General features: G+C 41.3%; 1 protein-coding gene across 8 annotated transcripts in view; it reads right to left on the reverse strand.

Annotated features, from left to right (window-relative positions):
- Nucleotides 1-17,546, reverse strand: part of sipa1l2 (signal induced proliferation associated 1 like 2) — a 113,704-nt gene that overhangs the window by 50,773 nt on the left and 45,385 nt on the right. For 6 of the 8 annotated variants that reach the window (XM_015362612.2, XM_015362613.2, XM_015362611.2 and 3 more), the window contains 5 exons: nucleotides 14,658-16,432; nucleotides 9,735-9,868; nucleotides 7,799-7,987; nucleotides 1,413-1,587; nucleotides 920-1,023 (listed from right to left, as the gene is read on the reverse strand). In XM_015362612.2, the coding sequence (XP_015218098.2) occupies nucleotides 920-1,023; nucleotides 1,413-1,587; nucleotides 7,799-7,987; nucleotides 9,735-9,868; nucleotides 14,658-16,104 (2,049 nt within the window). In that variant the 5' untranslated portion in view covers nucleotides 16,105-16,432. The remainder of the gene's footprint in view (nucleotides 1-919; nucleotides 1,024-1,412; nucleotides 1,588-7,798; nucleotides 7,988-9,734; nucleotides 9,869-14,657; nucleotides 16,433-17,546) is intronic. The other 2 variants (XM_069179720.1, XM_069179722.1) reach the window with 1 other exon arrangement.

The raw sequence follows: 17,546 nt of genomic DNA on the forward strand, positions 1-17,546 counted from the left end.
AGGTTCAGAGGTTGGTTTCCCTTATAACTGGAAACTTACTTTACAGCTCAGTCTTTGACAGGCTTTTCGACTGTAGGAGGACCAGATTAGGTTGTCCTTTTAATCAGAGTATTGTCATAAACTTGCTCATAAACGGCCACAACCCAGTGAATACCAGTTATTGTACTACACATTAACCACTGTACTGTATATCATTCCAGAGAGAAATTCTAATCAAACCTGCAAAATAACCATCTTTATATGTATAATCAGTAAACAAAATAAAGAGACATACAGTACTATATTTTGACATACTCCAGATACAAGAAATGACAGTATCACACAATGTACTGTCAGCATAGACCTGTTTAAATGGTCAAAACATTTATCAAACAATCTAACTGTGATGTCACAAAATGATACAAGGACAATTTATTTATACTTTTTTCTTTCTCAGATAAGCCCCTTTTTGAACCATAATGAATATACTACAGAAACAGAAACATATCATGCTTTTAGTTTGCAAAGGAGCAAGCAAAAGTTTATACCATGCCGAAAAGAGAATAAAAGAAACAACATTTTGGCTGTGTAGCCTTCTTCATGCTTTTAGTTTTATGCTTTAAACTGTCAGAAAAACATTAAACAGCAACAGGGGACTACAGAACAATATACAGTAGACTGAAGAAGAATAATAAACAAAAAATGAGGTGTTTCCAAAGAACAGCTTTAAAAATTATATAAATGCTAATAAAAAATATAAATATTAAAAATACAAAGGTAAAATCAGGACCTATGACACAAAATGGGCTCACATTGATTACAGGGGATTTTGCAAAGGTTTTGTCTAGGCGATGCAGACCACACATCTCTGTTACTCTGGTCTCACTGATCACTAAACAGAGGTTAAACAGGGCCATTCACCAGAGAATGGCACACTCACCTGTTGTCTGTTGTTAGGTGTGTAAGGAAGTAATGTCGATACATGAAACATTAACTCATAATCTTTGTAGGTAGTGTACAGAGAATGAGTGCCTGTGGAGTCCGCTGAAACAGACAGAAAACGACAATTTTAACAGAAAACAAAAATCCAATTCAAAGGACTGAACAGCTTTCACAACAGCAATAATAGCATGCACATACATTAAAAGCAAATAAACCCCATCTTGTGCCTCCTATCCCTTTGTTAAAAAAAGATTGTTCCTTTTCAAGTTCATCCGATCCTGCCGAGCCTGCCCCTGGGAGAGAATTTCAGCCTACATTATTACGATTATTTAACGGAAAACCAACATTTTTTCATGAAAAGGTTTCTGCCGTTCCCGCCGTGGCGTTCGTGTGGAAGGTAACGGAACGAGCAGGAAGGACGAGAGCTGGGCGTGTACACACACAGAAGGACCCGAGAACGCGAGAGGGCGGGAGACAGGCCCTGGCCTTACTCTTGTTGTCCAGCTGCGCTCGGTACTTGTTGAACCCCTTGAGCCGCACCCTCTGTCCCAGCAGGTCCAGGAACTCGTCCAGGGCCGGCCCTGCGCTCTCGTTGTTGTACATCTCCTCCTCTGTGCTCTGGCCGGCCTTGCAGTACAGAATGCCCACCTTGTGCTGGAAGCTCAGCTGAAAAACACACACCACTGCCTCAGTTAGGCACCTGACTTGGAGGCACTGTGGCAGGGGCACAGACAGAAGCAGATAAATTCCGGGGGAACAGGTATGAGTCCCCGAAATCCTCCAAGGCACTGACCAAGTCACTCCAGTGGACTTCTTCAGGATGAACAGAGAAACACAAACCAGAGGTGTGAGAGTACAAATGGAAACTTTGTGTAAGTGCATTTCTGACTTGGAACAAGAGGCCCTTCTTTACAAGCAACAAGCTACCCAGCCACTACTGAAGATGGTACCCTGGTTTCTTCCGAGAAAGGACTAGATGAGATCCATTTATTTTAACAGATGTGTGACTAGCTGCAGTACACCCCTGTTTATGTATATTCTTTGTTTTTACTTACCCTTTTCTTAAAATACAGGGGTCCTGAAATGCTCCATGTAAAAATCAGATCTATCCTCTTTTCAAATGTTTATCTTGATCTAATGTTTTAAATATTTAGATCTCAGATTCATGCTGTAAATTGGTCATTGTATTGCTTTTGCAAGGCAATTTGAAATTGTGAAGAATTGGATCACAGACCGACTGTCTAGCTGAGTTTAATACTCACAGTTAGCAAAAACCCTTAAATTAAGCCTGTTTTACAAAAACACTTTTTGGCTTTTGACTTCCAAGTTTGGTAACTCAAGAGTTCCCTTTTCAATCCTGCTTATCTGACAGTGAAGTGAATTCCTGAACACTTCTGTGGAATCTCATGACTTTTCACCACTGAATCAATCAGCCATTGTGAGCTCTGAGTAGAGAAGAAAGCAATAAAAAACAACAAATTCCTGGCGTGACATGGATCATACTGGATCAGAGATGAACAAGAATGCAATATGTCAGAAGCAGCAAGTTTGACGTTCAAGTCTCTTGATAAGCAGGCAACTGAGGCCTAGAGAGGAGACTTCAGGATTTACACTAGAGTTCTGGCGCATTTAATTGTATTAATAGTTTAAAGGTTATGTTTAGTGTATTTTGCTTTTCACTTACATTATTATTTTACATAATAAAAAGGCTAGTTTTCTAAAAACTTGGGTCACATGCTTCATTACAACATTTACATGCACGCATCAACAAAAGCATAACAATCTGTCAAACTGGTTTATTGTATTTATATTTATATACTTTATATAGTTATTTAGGTCCAATTGAAACTATTTATTGTACATACTGATGGCTTACAGTGTTTCAGCAGCAAATAAAAAAAGTCCGACATCTTATGATGAAGTATCGGATGAAGTCTTTTTCTGTTCACATTTTCCTTTATGATATGTTATTTACTGCACTGTTTCCAGAAGGATTTGATTACAACTTTTTAAAGTCTAATTACAGTTGAAATACCAGGTACATCTCAAACGTGAACATAAATGGTCTTTTTCTTTCTTTCTTAAAACAAAAGATGGGATCTGCTCACATACAGCTTCAAACTAAGTGAATTTAATTCACAGCTATCTCTCCTTATTACCCTGGAGACACTTAATAGTCCCGTACGTAAGCAGAGTATTTATTAGATGATGAGGAAGCTCAATATGAAAGGACAATGATTACATTCAAAGTGCTCTCAGGCAGCTTAACCCCTCTACTGACACTGAACAGCTCAATGTGAATAATTTATAAGGGCTTTGAAATACTGGTAACAAAGAAAACAAACTTCTAATTGATCTGCTACTCACTCATTAAATCTGACTTTAAGTCAATTGCCCCAGACAATCATGCTACTATGCATATGTTTACTTACAGAATTTATTAAGATGTACACAATACTTTACTGTTTGTTAAATGTTTTCTATTCATCTAATTCTATGTTCTATTTCTGAAATATTTATTTACCTTCTTTAGACAGGTCAAGTAGTTCCTGCATGCCTCTAATGGTGTTGTCATGGTGACAAGTCCCCACTACTGTGCCAATATGATTTGATTTCAAAAGTTAACAAAGAGAACGAAGAGACTATTTTTTTCAAGCACCACATTTCACGTGTTTGTTTTTTTACACCAGCCTCCAAACCTAATGGTATCACAGTAAACTCGTCACAGAAATTAAGTGAGCACAATCTGATAAAGTCAGACTCGAAGGTGAGCGAATGAACAAAAACAAATCGAGGAGCTATTTAAAACCACACAGCTGGTGGTAAAACGTACTGTACAACTGATACAATACATTGTGTCATGGTCACAGTCCCAGCTCCACTAATGTCTAATGTACACTTAAAACTGCATTAGTAAAAGCTGCTATGTTCTAAAACGAAGAATGGGAAAGATTTTTTAAATGAAGGTACTGAGTCAGAAAAGATCATTTTTACCATTAAGTTGAGTTTGCATATTATACCAAATGATGCACAAAATAGAAAAAAATCTTAAGGTTTATAAGAAGCACATGTGGTAAGTGCATGATGAAAGGCTGTTTTCAAGTCTAAACTCTAAACTCCTATTGCTTGTGACCTTTTGCAAATTACTGATGCAGGCGAATGAAAATGCCACTAAGTTTTGAAGATCTCCTGTCTTGTTCATGTGGCCTGATGTTACATCATGTTCCTTTTCAAATTCCTGCCTTTCTCTTTCGGAACCAAACTGAATTGAGTGGCGCATGTTGGCCTAACAAATGCTTAAAATGCAAAATAAACATCTTGCCACCTGTCTTTGCTATTATAAAATATTACAGTGATTTCCACCATTCCTACCTTGTGTTCAACAGAAATAAAAGGCAAGAATGAGGATACATATTTTGCACATAAAGTTTGTAACTTTGAAGGTTATAGAAATGTTTGTAAGCAGATAATTTAATTGAAAGAATTACAGCAAACTGAGTTTTTGTATGTATGGATGCACTTTGCTCTCCTGTTATCTTTGTTCCAACAGAGTTTCTAGCAATGCTTTGTTATTATCATCCCTGAAAGAACTGGGGCAGCATTATAGTATTATTTTACACACAATGCAAGTAATCACATTTACAGACAATTCAATAAAGATGCCCTGCTACTCAAAACAGTAGCCAAGGGAGGATGAATAAGGTTGTCTGCTGTCTGCACAGCAGTATTAATTAATAAGTCAAAGGTTTATTCCATGCTGAAAAGACAAGAAAGAAAACAACATTTCGGCTGTGGAGCCTTCTTCAGGTGTGTCTAATTCATGTATTAATTATTAATTCATATGTGGGTCCCCTACCTGGTTTATCTTAATTCAAAATAATTGTATCTGAAAAACCAATACACTTGTGAAAATGCTGTATTTGTGGGGATCTCCCACTGGCTCTCATTCTGCTTTCAATTATATTTATGGCTCTGTAATCCACCACAATTAAACTGCATTAGGGGCCATTAGGGGCCCAATGGCAACAAAGATGTAAAAAAAATCACTTACTTTCAGGTGCTCATAACCCCTTTTTTGACGTTATTGCCATTGTGGGAACATGCTGTCATATTGGGACATCACACCAATACTCACACTGCCTGTCCGCACCCCCAAGTCTTCTGGGTTACCTAGTCCTGAGCAGAACAAGAGCCAGGAACTACATCTAACTAGCATCTAAATAAATGGGTTACAATTAAAATAGGACTTTTTTTCATATTATGATAACATTAACCAAATAAAAAAAAAAACACCATTTGTTTAGGCAGCAGCCTCTTCCTCCAATCAATAAAAAATAACATCAAAAATGACTTTCACTTAATGCAAGATCGTTTAGCTTTCTGCCATTATCAGGTTGAAGTAGGGGCAGGATCAAATGAAGCATGATAGATGGAAATATCAACCATTACTCTAGAGTTCTTGAGAGGTTATGCTACACATACCACAGCAATTTCCACTTCATTTGTGCACCGCCAGTAGACAACATACACAATGATGCATGTTCTGAATCCATGCCCCCTTCCCATTCTGACAAGAGGAAAGACAGGCAGGTGATGGTCAAGGATACAGTAGCTGCGTCAAAGAAACACTGGAGAGCAAGCGAAACGTCGTGACTGAGCTGTCTGCCCCTTGCGTTTCATGTCAGGCTATGCACATGACAGCAAGTGTCCGATTTACTGTGTCACCTCCACTCATCACTAAGGGTCTGGTATGCCAAAGTGTAAATTTCCTTATGGCTGGCGTATAATGTGCCCTTGATACCCTGACTGATCTAGTCAGATACGTCTCTGATTCTTATCAGTTCAATTCTAGCACAATAATGGATGCCTGCTATTACCTAACCTAGTTAGGCAGAAATACTTTAAGCAATGTCAATAGAGAGTGCTTTTCCTCTTACTTGGTGTTTTTTTAAAATGTCTCCCTTTAACATTAAACTGAGAGAAATATTTGAAACAAACCAAAACAAAACAGCACTGTACTACATGCAGTATCTCAGTATAGTAATTCAAGTACACTTCCTTATTGCCTTCACATTTATTTTTCAGTGTCACCTTTATCTCCACCTGCTCCTAAACACATAATAGTGAATACATCATACAGTACAACAATCTGCTGCCAATTTACAGTGTGATCGCAGATGCCTCTGGTACTGCTCAGAGCAAACTGAAGGTAGAGGCCCTTGCTTATGTCGTACAATGAGCAACACTGTAACTGCTAACAGTACTAAAGCTGGGTTTGCCGGAAAAAAAAAACTCTTTGAGGGCAGTTGTGTTTAATAAACAAACCGCATCATTTAAGCCTATCAAATGCTAGAGCTACAGAGGGTCTGCATCAGGCCCCAGGAAATTCACTTTAATTAGTTTCGTTTCCTACAATCAGTGCAGCTCCATGCGCCCCACACATTCCAGCGGAGGAGGTCTTTATAAGGGCATGGCACCAGACAGGAGCTGGAACAGCTATTTCATGTGGCTGCTTAGGAGAAATCCACGCTTGCTCTCAGATTAAAAAAAAGACTGAAACAAGATTTATAAGCCTGCAAAATAAGAGCTTCTTCCAACAAAAAAAGAAGATTTTAAGTACATTAGTAAGTGACTACTGCAAACCGGTCTTGTTTGAAAGAAATGTTTTAGATACCCAGCTGAAAAGATACCCAAAGAAGAACCATGAAAAATGTGTGATTCTCATCCACTGACCACTCTGCTGCATGTCTTCATGCGATTAAATGAGACTCAACACATCAGCATAAAGTCTCATGAAAGAACTGATAGGGAACTGCCCAGGCTCATTCTCATTACAACTTACACTCATATGGTCATAATAGATCTCATATTTTGAATGATTAAGGTAACAATTATGGAAAAGAAAATATCACTTTAGTACAATCTTCATTAGTACATATATTAAGCACTCCTGTAACTTAAGATTTTGATTGCTGATGTATGTACTGTATATATGAATATAAATTTATATGCTAAATGAGGTCTTTGCTGTTTGACATCTTACACTACAGTCACAGAGTGCAAATGTTTTTCTAATATCTTTTGTAGTTTAATTACAGCAGAGGTGTATGTGCAAATTTGTTCCCATTGCTCCAGTAATTACAGGCCTGCAAGAGGTTAATAAAAATTCAGCCATGAGGTTCTGATTTACTCTGTTCCCTCACATGAATAAAATAATAAATTACAACATGACCCATGGCAGGAATGAATTTGATTATCATGCATTACACTAATATTGATTCTAACATCTTTCGCTTCTCTTTATACAGCACAGCCATATCAGGCAATGTAGCTTATCAGCTCTGCAGTCGAAGTGCTACAAACAGGGGGAATGGATGGTAATAAATGTTCATTAGAAGGACTAACCACATCAGCCTGCGCTCAGTAGATTCCTTTCTTTCATTATTTTCAGTAGAAACGCTGAAAGTGTGGACCATTACGTGCTGAATTTAAAAGGGAATGTAAAGCAGATTTGATTGGAAGCAAATGTTTTCGTCTATAAATAAATTTGAACATAAACTGTAAAATAGGGGGAAATGAGTTCATCAATCTGACTTTGAAGCCTTACATTGAACATTACAAGAGGCAAAGAAGAAGAGATCTTGTCATGTGTTCCATGGGCAGTCTCCCCCAAACTTTGATTCCCCAAACCCCACATCCCCCCAACATCACAAATCCGTCAAGTGGGGACATCCCCCCTCTGTGTGAGACATGTGACGAGCACCTGCCCGTCAACTGCAAAACATCTGGCCCGACTCCTGTGTTGGTTGCAATGGCCAATCCCCTGCTTGCACAGCCCACGCCACGCCCGGCCCAGCGGGTTCGGCGGCCAACCTACCCCCTGCTCGTCCAGCTTCAGCAGCTGCTCGGGTACTTTCGGGGAGCTGAGGGCCAGCCTCAGGCACTGGATATTCAGCTCCGGCACCACGTACTCCAGCACCTCCTTCAGAGGCAGCCCCCTGGCGGTGCCGTGGCGGGCGGTGGATGGCACGGCGTCCTCCAGGATCGCTCCTCTCAGGGTGGTGAGCTGGAAGGAACACCACGTGTGAGGGCGAGGGACCGAGAGCTCATCCGTTATTCATACCGACACACTTACAGCATCGCACCAAGCTGGAGGGATGAAGCCAAACTTTGTCATTTATAAAAGAGACATACATTAATCATCATACTAGGTCAAGTAAATCTAAATAACTTTTCCTGCCGTATTTCTTGTATAAAAACTTGTATTTATGAGCTCGAGGAAGGCGACCAGGAACTGTTTAGGAATTAAAAAGATGTGAGACGGAAAAGGAGAGCTGACACACTGAGGAACATTAGTTCACCAGATTAATAATTGAGACAGACTAACTGAACAGGATGTAACTTTCCATTTATAGCAGCATCCCGCGTGAGTCCTGTTGAGAAGCAGGCGCTCAGCAGCTCACTCTCCAGAGAAATACACTACCAGCTGCATCATTAGGTCTCTCTGTGTCCCCGTCACTGTCATTGACATGGAACCACTGCGCCTTGTTCACTTGTCCGATCTCATCTGGCAACCTTCCACTGTGACTTTGTCAGGACTTTCTTCAAACTCAAGGTGGGATCAATAACTGAGCAACATCGAGACAACTTTAGCATCTCAACGTGTGGACACAGCTGGAGGATGAAATATCAAAGATCTTTGGTAGCAGAGCTAGTGCCTCAGTCTCAGAATGGCCCAGGCATTCTGTAATGCTGCATGTACTCAGGAGACCCATGTCAAGATGAAAGCCATAATTGATCAGGAAGATGTTAAACTTCTGTCATTCATCCTTCTACCCACACACTCGGAGATAAACCTTCATATATTTTTGCAGCATAAAGCAGAAGACCTTGTCAGACCCTTTGCGCGTATATTATATCATTGTCAAGCAGGCACACATTCAGTTTTGACGTTTTCTTGTCTCTTGGCACATAAAGCAGACAGTTCTTTCTCCAAAACTGCACTCTTATATTTTGACAATATTGAAACATTTAACTAAACCACTGGCTGTTTGAGAGTTGTTATTTCAACCATTATGCTCAACCTACTAAATACAGCTTAATTTACTTGTGAGCAATAAAATGGTTTCGGACATATTTATTTTCTGGACTAGCCTCAAAAACTGGCTGCTCCTACATCAGAAGGCTATCTGGGAGTTGACCTAAATATACATGACTGTGAACAAGTTCGCAATTGCAGCTTGAACGGTGATCTGTTTGAAAAGGCAGACAGTTTCTGAATCTCAAGCCTAGTAAAGTTGTGAATACTCAATTGCAATCCAAACCACATTTTGAAAACAGTTTTCAATGTTTTATTGTGTAGACTCAGCAGGTGAGATACTCAGACATTACCCACCATGCTTTGTAATAGGGCTTTCCTGATGAAATTATAATTTAAATGTAATTTAATTGAAAGGTGAGCTCATTAATGAGCATTCCTTCAAAACTCATTGTTAACATTGTGACTATTAAGACACAGTGCGAGCTGGGTGCAAGAGAAATTTCACTTCTGGGAAGTAGAACAGGACTCTTCTACGAGCTGACAAGCCAGATTTAAGTCTTCCCCTTCAGAACAATTATTTTAATTTTTAAACTGGCTTAAAAATGTAACAAAAAATAAAGAGAAGTAAGATGTAGGAATGAGAAATAAACAGCCAAAAAATCCAGTCATTACAGTAAATTTTGTAGCTCAAAAAGGTGTTTTAAACAGCAATTAAAATGCCACATTGCTGTTGCACGTCTGTGTTTCTGCAAGATATTCCATAGCTCATTACCTCGCTGGTCCTGAAAGCGATCCGGTAGTTATACTGAGAGCCATCCTTCTCTTTAACGTCCTCCAGCTTCTCCCTTCGGATGCTCACGGCCACAGGGCCCAAGTTTTCATCAACGCCAAAATAGTTCTGATGCTCTGTGAGGTGAAGAAACACAGTAAGTCAGGTGTATCTTATGACATTTCTGGAGCTTTTGCATAACTGTTTTTTTGTTTAAAATGCACAGATTGTTCACATGAAGTAAATGCCAGATTAACCCTATGACAGATATAAACTGATTAATTTATTAAGGAGTTAAGCATGCTCTTATGCATTGAATTCCATTGTACATGTAGTAAGTTATATACTTAAAAAAAAGTTTATTATTATAAGGTAAGGAAATTACCAACGTTGGTCTGGTAAACTAAGATGCGAAGCCACATGCACGATGAAGTATACATATTTAATCGCAAAACAAGCTTTCCCCAGAGCCAGTCTATTTAAAATTCATGCATTGAATTTAATTTGGTTCTCCTTACTTCAACTCAAATAAGAATTTCCACCAAGACAAACACTGAATTCAATTAAAGGTTTCACAATCTGTTGCTGTACTGCACAGCCTGTCAGCAATTGTTCCAAACATTCAATTAATTTGCTTTAACTAATAGCATTAATGACACCGAAAATCTGTTCAAACCAGAAGCTGATTGTGCCCTAAAAGAAGGTCACCAGTCCACCCACTCTCGACAAAGACTTAGATTTGCTGACTTCTCTGCGTGAATGAAAATGTGTGCAAATACAAGCATCTGTTCCTCAGCCTTTTCAAGCTGAATGGTCAGTTATCTCAATTATCCTTTCATTCTGTCACACTGCTGGGAATCACTGCTTTTGTCACTGTGCTTGTTTCTGTCTTTACAGTTTAAAAAACCCAAATAATCACTCGTTGAACAAATGACAGAACAGTGAAACGAAGAATCTGTAGGACTAAAGCCAAACTTTAGCCAGAGAACAAACAAAAAAAGCTGAAAATGTCAATAGTGAGCAATTTGTTTGGCTTTATTATAGGGCTTGGATTTCAAGCTTCCCGATACTCTTCATGACACCTCATTTTCAAACCACATCTGGACCACAAATCTCACACAAAGGGAAGCTGCTGCCACATGAGATCATCATAACATCCCACAGAAGTAAAGAAGAAAACAAAATAGATGTTCAAGACAGCCCTGATGATAAAGCAAGTGACGTTTTTGCCTTGATATGTCTACCTGTCTCCATGAAGCCCTATTGCATGGATGCTAAATCGGAATGACAAGTGACGTATTGTAATCCAGCTCTCATCAGCTGTTTTATCTTCAGCAGCAGCCCTCCCTGCAACCCCACTGGATCAGTAACGACTTTGACTACTGTGTCATGTTTACCATTGGATTCTGGGAAACAGCCCCTCTTAGAGTCACGTCAGTCTTGCCCTTAACTTCAAAAAGTAAAGATGCTTACACACTGAATTTCAACTGGAAACTGGACATGCCCTTGGGGAAACTCCACCAAACAAATGAAAAAAAAAGCATTTTTTATATTGTAAAACAGACAGTTCTGAGTGAAGAAGAGACAAAAGGTTCCTATTTGTGTGTTTTGATTAAACAAATACATCATCACCACCACCTTGGAGTGGAATGAAGCAAGCTGTCGAGCAGAGTTTGCATACAAATGTCAACACCCCAGCCACATGGGCATGGTTCCCTGTCTGAGTAAATGCTTTCTGATCATGGAGGCCAGGGGATGTGGTATAAGATGCTGAAAGCCCAAACACATCATAGAGCCCGAGATTCTGACAGTAAGAAGGGGCCAATTTACTGCCAGGGCCGAAGGAACACTCATTCAATGTGACTGACAGTAACACACTCATCAACAACTGCAGCATGTCTGCTGTCTTGCGGTGAGGCTAATTAAGGTTGTGAAGGAAAACGAGGATACATCGCTGTGCACATTTATAACTGCTTCCGTCTCTGAAAGGAGCACGAGGCTCAGCAGAGAGCCAGCGGGGTTGGAAAAGACCCCGCTTGAATCCTCTCCAAAAGTGTTACTCACAGATACTGGTGCCCCCCATCCAGATGAGGCACTCAGTCAGCAATGCAGCCAGAGTCTCAATGTGAACCCCTCGTCGGCCCTGTCACTCCACATCCTGTCCCCTTTTGTGACACATTTAAACAAAGTGCACTGCGACAAAAGGATTGCCAGAGGCCCACAGATTGCATGTACTTGTGGAAACAATTCAGACTTAATTAGATGGTGATATTCATTACAGTGCAGGGTGGGAAGGAAGCCATTTGCTCCCCATCTGTGTCTTTGTATCAGCTTTACAAAGACACAGAACAATTACCTGGGCCTATGGAATTCACCGGAGGATAAAGAATCCAATTCCTCATATATAAACAAATACAATAACTTTGCAAATAATTGGAGAGAAACTATTTGTGGAGCAACAGAGCTTTCTAATTTTATGTTTTGTTCTTTAGGTTTTTAATTAAATCTTGGTTTGGGCATTTATCAACAACATAGCAAAAGAACAATAGACAAATGTATGTTATGTACATGTTTGCAGAGTCACATGGACTGCCTCATTTTTCTGTCTTTCTCGTTGCACCAAGCATAAATAAACCCACCCGAGAGCGAAGAAATTTGATCTATTGGTCAAGGACGTTAAATCTGATGAGCATAGTAGCAGTGGGACCCACTATCCCCAACAGTACAGCTGTGGCTTCTGTCCAAAGATATGGGCTACCCTGACTTCTGTAAGAGAAGGCATGAGTGCAACAGTGAACCTAAGCAGTTCTTTGCAGGAAAAGACACATTCTGTGAAACCAGCAGGCAGAAAAAACAACAGGCTCCGTGTAACAAAAACATTTGGAAGAAAATCCCTTCAAAGACAAATGTTCCGCTGGCTTGTGTGTTGTTTGCTAAAGAAGATTTTCACCAAATAATCCTCCAGATTAAGCTCTTTTCCTAAATTTACATCACAAGTGAAGAATGTTCACAAGGTTTCTCAATATATCTGATAAAACTAGATGTGATAACTGTTCAAATCCTGTTTCACATTACAGTCCCAGACTGGAGACTTACAGAATGGCCATTCACCCTCTAGTGAAAATACAGTGCAAACTCAGCAGTGCTTTAGACAAACAGGCACATATCTGGCTGCAAGCCAGGCAGAAAGACTGGGCTCCGAGAAATACCAATACTAATCTAAATAGGGGATTAAATTCATTCTTTTCGCTTCTATAGGCAGAGCACAAATTCTCTTAAAGACTGTCTTAGGAAGATAAGTCAGTATGCTTATTTTCTCCTTTCTCCTAATTTCACTGACACAAGGATGAAAGAGAACCAATTTGACAGTAAAACTGGTAAATGTTTATTTTAATAAAGGTACACTTAGATGTTAAACAGCTCAGAGCTCAAACAGAAATGATGTTTGCAGTAACTGAGTGACTCATGGGCTTTCGTCATCTGCTGTGGCAGCACAGAGTGAAGAAGTGCAAGAGCTCGGGCTGATTTTCCAGGGGCTCAAATTTCAGGGCTTTGTCATCCCCCCCCCCCCCCCATCTTCTCCCAGGACCGCAGGGTCAAGCTCCCATCTACAGCTGACCTCACCTCGAGCCGTGTCTCATTATTATCACATTCTCCTAGCGGGGGGTGGAACAATTCCATGCAAAAAGCCCTCCACTCGCCTGAAGGCATTACTAGCATTGTTCTTTCTTAAACTGCCACAGTTACAAAACGCTCACCCACCTGAAAGCCACTGAACGGTCGATCGGACCTTTGGCCCTAGGCGATAAAAGCCTCCTTCTATTACAACAAGAGGACAAGAGGCACCTGCTCCTGAGGTGATGACAGCAGAGTTGCTATTATTTAGGCCCTTTTCCAGCAGAATCCCCTGGTGCCGCAGAACGGCAATAAACAGGAGCTGTGGTTTATCGCACTGGGAAGAAAGGGGATTGCATGAACCCCTCTGCTTCAGGACAGACCCTTCAATAAAAACACCACCTTTGGCATTTCTCTTACACATGTCAGGAAGAAGCGGGATATGTTACTTTTTTGGGTGGTACTACAGAAAAGACTACAGATTAAAGGCACTGTAAAAACAGCGTCCAGGATTTCTGTGGTGTTTACTGAGCTCCTTATCTCAAGCCAAGATGCTCCACCAATTTGTAAAAGATAAATTGTCCCACCGGAGAAACTGCTTTGTCTTCCTGTAATACATGTTGATGTTGGAGGTTGAAACCTACTGATTGATTATATAGTACTAATGCTGAAGCAACAAATACGTTTTTTGTCTTGAGGAACACAGCTCACAATAACCATCAATCACAAATTAAACACTGCACACTATTTTCCCCAAATACTAACTCATTAATATGTGAAGTAGACTATCAAACAAACTCCACAGCTACATTTTTAAGCAGGCATCCAATTTTGTGAAGAGTGAAACAACTTTTGCTGAAAACATGTCACACGCAACTCAGCTCCGTTAACCTTTAATAAAGAGTGCTGGCATAGTTGTGACTGCCTGTGGGTTTTGTTACTCGGGATCTGCCCACCCAACAAACCACATCTCATTCTTGTCCAGATTTGTCACATGATAAATCATACTGTACAGCAAAGGGAAATGTCACAGATCACACTTCACCACAAAAAAACTCTGAGAAACGGAAAGATGCATAAAGAATCTAGAGGTCTTTTGTTCCAGTACATGAGATATAAGTTATCATGATGTTCCCAGTTTTTGAAACAGATCAAACATGAACAAAATTCTTTTATACTACACTTACTGTAGATACATCCAGAATGCTTTGCTAAGAGAATGGTATGCATGACAGCAAACAATTGAGGTTTTAATAATTGCAACATGAACCTGTAATTGGAACAGATGCACAGAAGAGCTAAACTTCTTACCTCTCCCATAGAAGTATTTGTGGTAGTAGTAGGCTCCTAGATCGATGTGCTCTATGATGTAGCGCTTGACCTTTTCCCTGTGGATAGGCTGGTTCTCTCTGGGCACCTCTAGCACGGACACCCCAGCGTTGGTGCAGTGGGAGCTCAGTGAGGACTCAAAGGAGCAGTTCTCCCCCGCGCTATAGGAAGCCGAATTGGCTCTCGACAGTGAGATCCTCCTCTCCCCTTCGCCCCCGATTTCATTGCGGAAGTACGGGCAGCTGAGGACCATGGCATTGCTTTTCCCGTCCCCTTCATCCGCATCCAAGTTTTCTTTGGAGTTGAGGTCCTCCCGACTTCCCAGCGGGGACTCGCACATCCCCGGCCCGCCCCCAGACACTTGGTACTGTGAGGCCGCAGAGGCTCCCGTGGTTGTGTTCTTCCTTTTGCCCAGGTTGGCCCTGTTGGCCACGGCCTCGCTGATGTTGAACAGTATGCTCTGAACGTCGTAGTGAGCGAAGCACTTCTGAAAGCTTGGCGGCTTGCCGTACTTCTCCGCCCTGCCGTCGTCCTGCTCCGCGGAGAACCTCAGCCCGTCGTGCTCGCTTCTGATGGTTCTCAGCTTCCGGAACAGAGAGGTCTCCGTCGTTTCCGTTTTCAACCGCCGCTTGAACGACTTCTCCCTCTCCCGGCTGTACAGCAGCGAGCTGTCCACGTAGTCGAACCCCGAGATCCTGACGATCTCCCCCCTGGCGATCTGCGCTGCCGTCTGAAGGCTGGGGGACAGCGAGGTCTCGTAGCGAAGCAGTTCGGGAAAGCCCAGCGGGGGCATGCTGCGGTGGTCCAGAGTGTCGACCCGGTAGCCCCTCAGCATGGCGAAAAAGCTCTCCCCAGACAAACCTTGCCGGTCGATGGAGGACGTGCTGCCATACTCGCGGTGGAGAGAGGCGCCAGTGTTGGGGTTCACTGCGTTCTGATCCAGAATATCCTCGGCGTCGATGTCGCTGATCGTCACGTCACTGTTGCTCCGCTGCCGGATCGGGTGCAGCCCCTTAGGAGGGGATCGGCTTAGAAAGTCGCTCAAGGAGTATTTGGTCTCGGCGAACTCCAAGTCCACGGAAGCCTCCCTGCTTCGTTCGCTGATGGCTTCCAAGCTTTGGTCTGGCTGGCCATTCTGGAACCCCATCATAATGCTCTCGTAGTTTGGGGGTAGCCGGCCGTCCCAGCCTTCCTTCTTGGGGGGCCACTCCGACACTCGTGCTCGAACTCCCATCTTAGGCATGGCCGGTGTCCCGTTAGCCTTGTCAAGTTTCCCTTGTGCCGACGGAGGTCCCATGCTCCCATTCAAGGCTTTAAACTTCCTAGCAAACAGGTCATCGGACTGCATACTTTTCGAGGAGTCCTTGCACCCCCCTGCTGCTCTGAGCGGATTAGCTTTGTCTCCTTTTTTCGGGCTCGGATCACTCATATCCTTCCAAGGGCATGCAGGCACCTTGGCAAGCTGCAATTCACCACCCCGTCTCTATTACATTGTCATCAGTAATGCATCTGTGCTACAAGAGGATGAATTAAAAAGGACTGCTTTGATAGGCAGCAACCGCAGCAACGCCCAGCATCAAGGAGTGATCATTATCACAGGTCCACAGGAACGTGGGGAGTGAGAAACAGCATTTGTGCGTCAGAAGCAGTGGATGGCACTTGGAGAATGGCTGACCACAGGAAAGGCTGTATTCCTTTAGAAACCAAAGGCTAGTTTAGGCCAGCAACTGGGATGGTGTGTTCCTTTGAAGGATCTGCTGAAAAAAGAAAAAAGGATTTTAGATGATGTTACTGAAAAACCAAAACTCAATTCCTTCTGACATGGGGTATGTTACAAAATGACACAGATCTAAAGTGCATGTTTCTTTCCTTATTCCGGACAGTTCAGATGCATGCTTAGAGTCATGTATAAGTAAGCCCACAATCATATATCACAGTTTTAATAATCATGTTTGCTTTTTGAAAAACACTTGATTGTGCCGCCCTGAGAATAAAACCCTGGTAGCTCAGCTGTGCATTTGTGAGAATTTTGTTCATTTCAAAGGAAAGAATGACAGGTTCCTTTCACATTACTCAGATGGGCACACGAGAAAATCTTTTTCAGATGGCCAGAAAGCGTCTTGGAGCACGGAACAACGAAACAGATGTTTACAAAATCGTTCAGATACATGTCTTGCTCGATTGTTTATTTTGTAACAAAGCCCGCAAGACCACACAATGCATTTTTAAAAAAATGATTTAAGTCTGGAGTTATTTTCTCAAACTCGTCTTGCCAGTAAACAATTAACGAAACAACTGCACAGGAAAATAGCCATCACTGTACATGAATCATCTAAAAATGATTTAAAAGGTCTCATTAAAAGCAGTTTCATTTACTGTTATGCTTGTGTTTATGTCATGGTTCACTTACCTAGTCCAAAACCTATGTACTCCCAGAAAAACGTGAGGGAATTACTTTACCAGTGGAAAATGCCATGTGCTTTTCTGTCCCTCACAGACCTGACTGATCTGCACCGTTAAAAGTATTATTAAGTAATACTGAAATAAAGAGAACTGGTTTACTCTTACTAACTATTCAGTTACTTACTATGGATTTTGCAAAGCATGATGCCAACATGGAATAAATATGTGGGAATGTCCATTTTTCCTATGAAGAGAAAGACCAATAAAATATGATTTTACTGTAGGTGTCCTGAAGGATAATCCTACAGAACAAGCTGACTTTCCTGCTGGAGATGTATTAGATTTCTTTGTCAGATTTCATCTCCTTGAGGAAAAGCAAACAATAGGCAAATCCATCAGTAAAGCAGATGAAAATAATGCAATAGCATTATTTTGAGCACAAGGAGGCATTTTTTTTTCTGTCTAAAA

The sequence above is a fragment of the Lepisosteus oculatus genome, chromosome 17 (genome assembly GCF_040954835.1).
Source record: "Lepisosteus oculatus isolate fLepOcu1 chromosome 17, fLepOcu1.hap2, whole genome shotgun sequence".
NCBI lineage: Eukaryota > Metazoa > Chordata > Actinopteri > Semionotiformes > Lepisosteidae > Lepisosteus > Lepisosteus oculatus.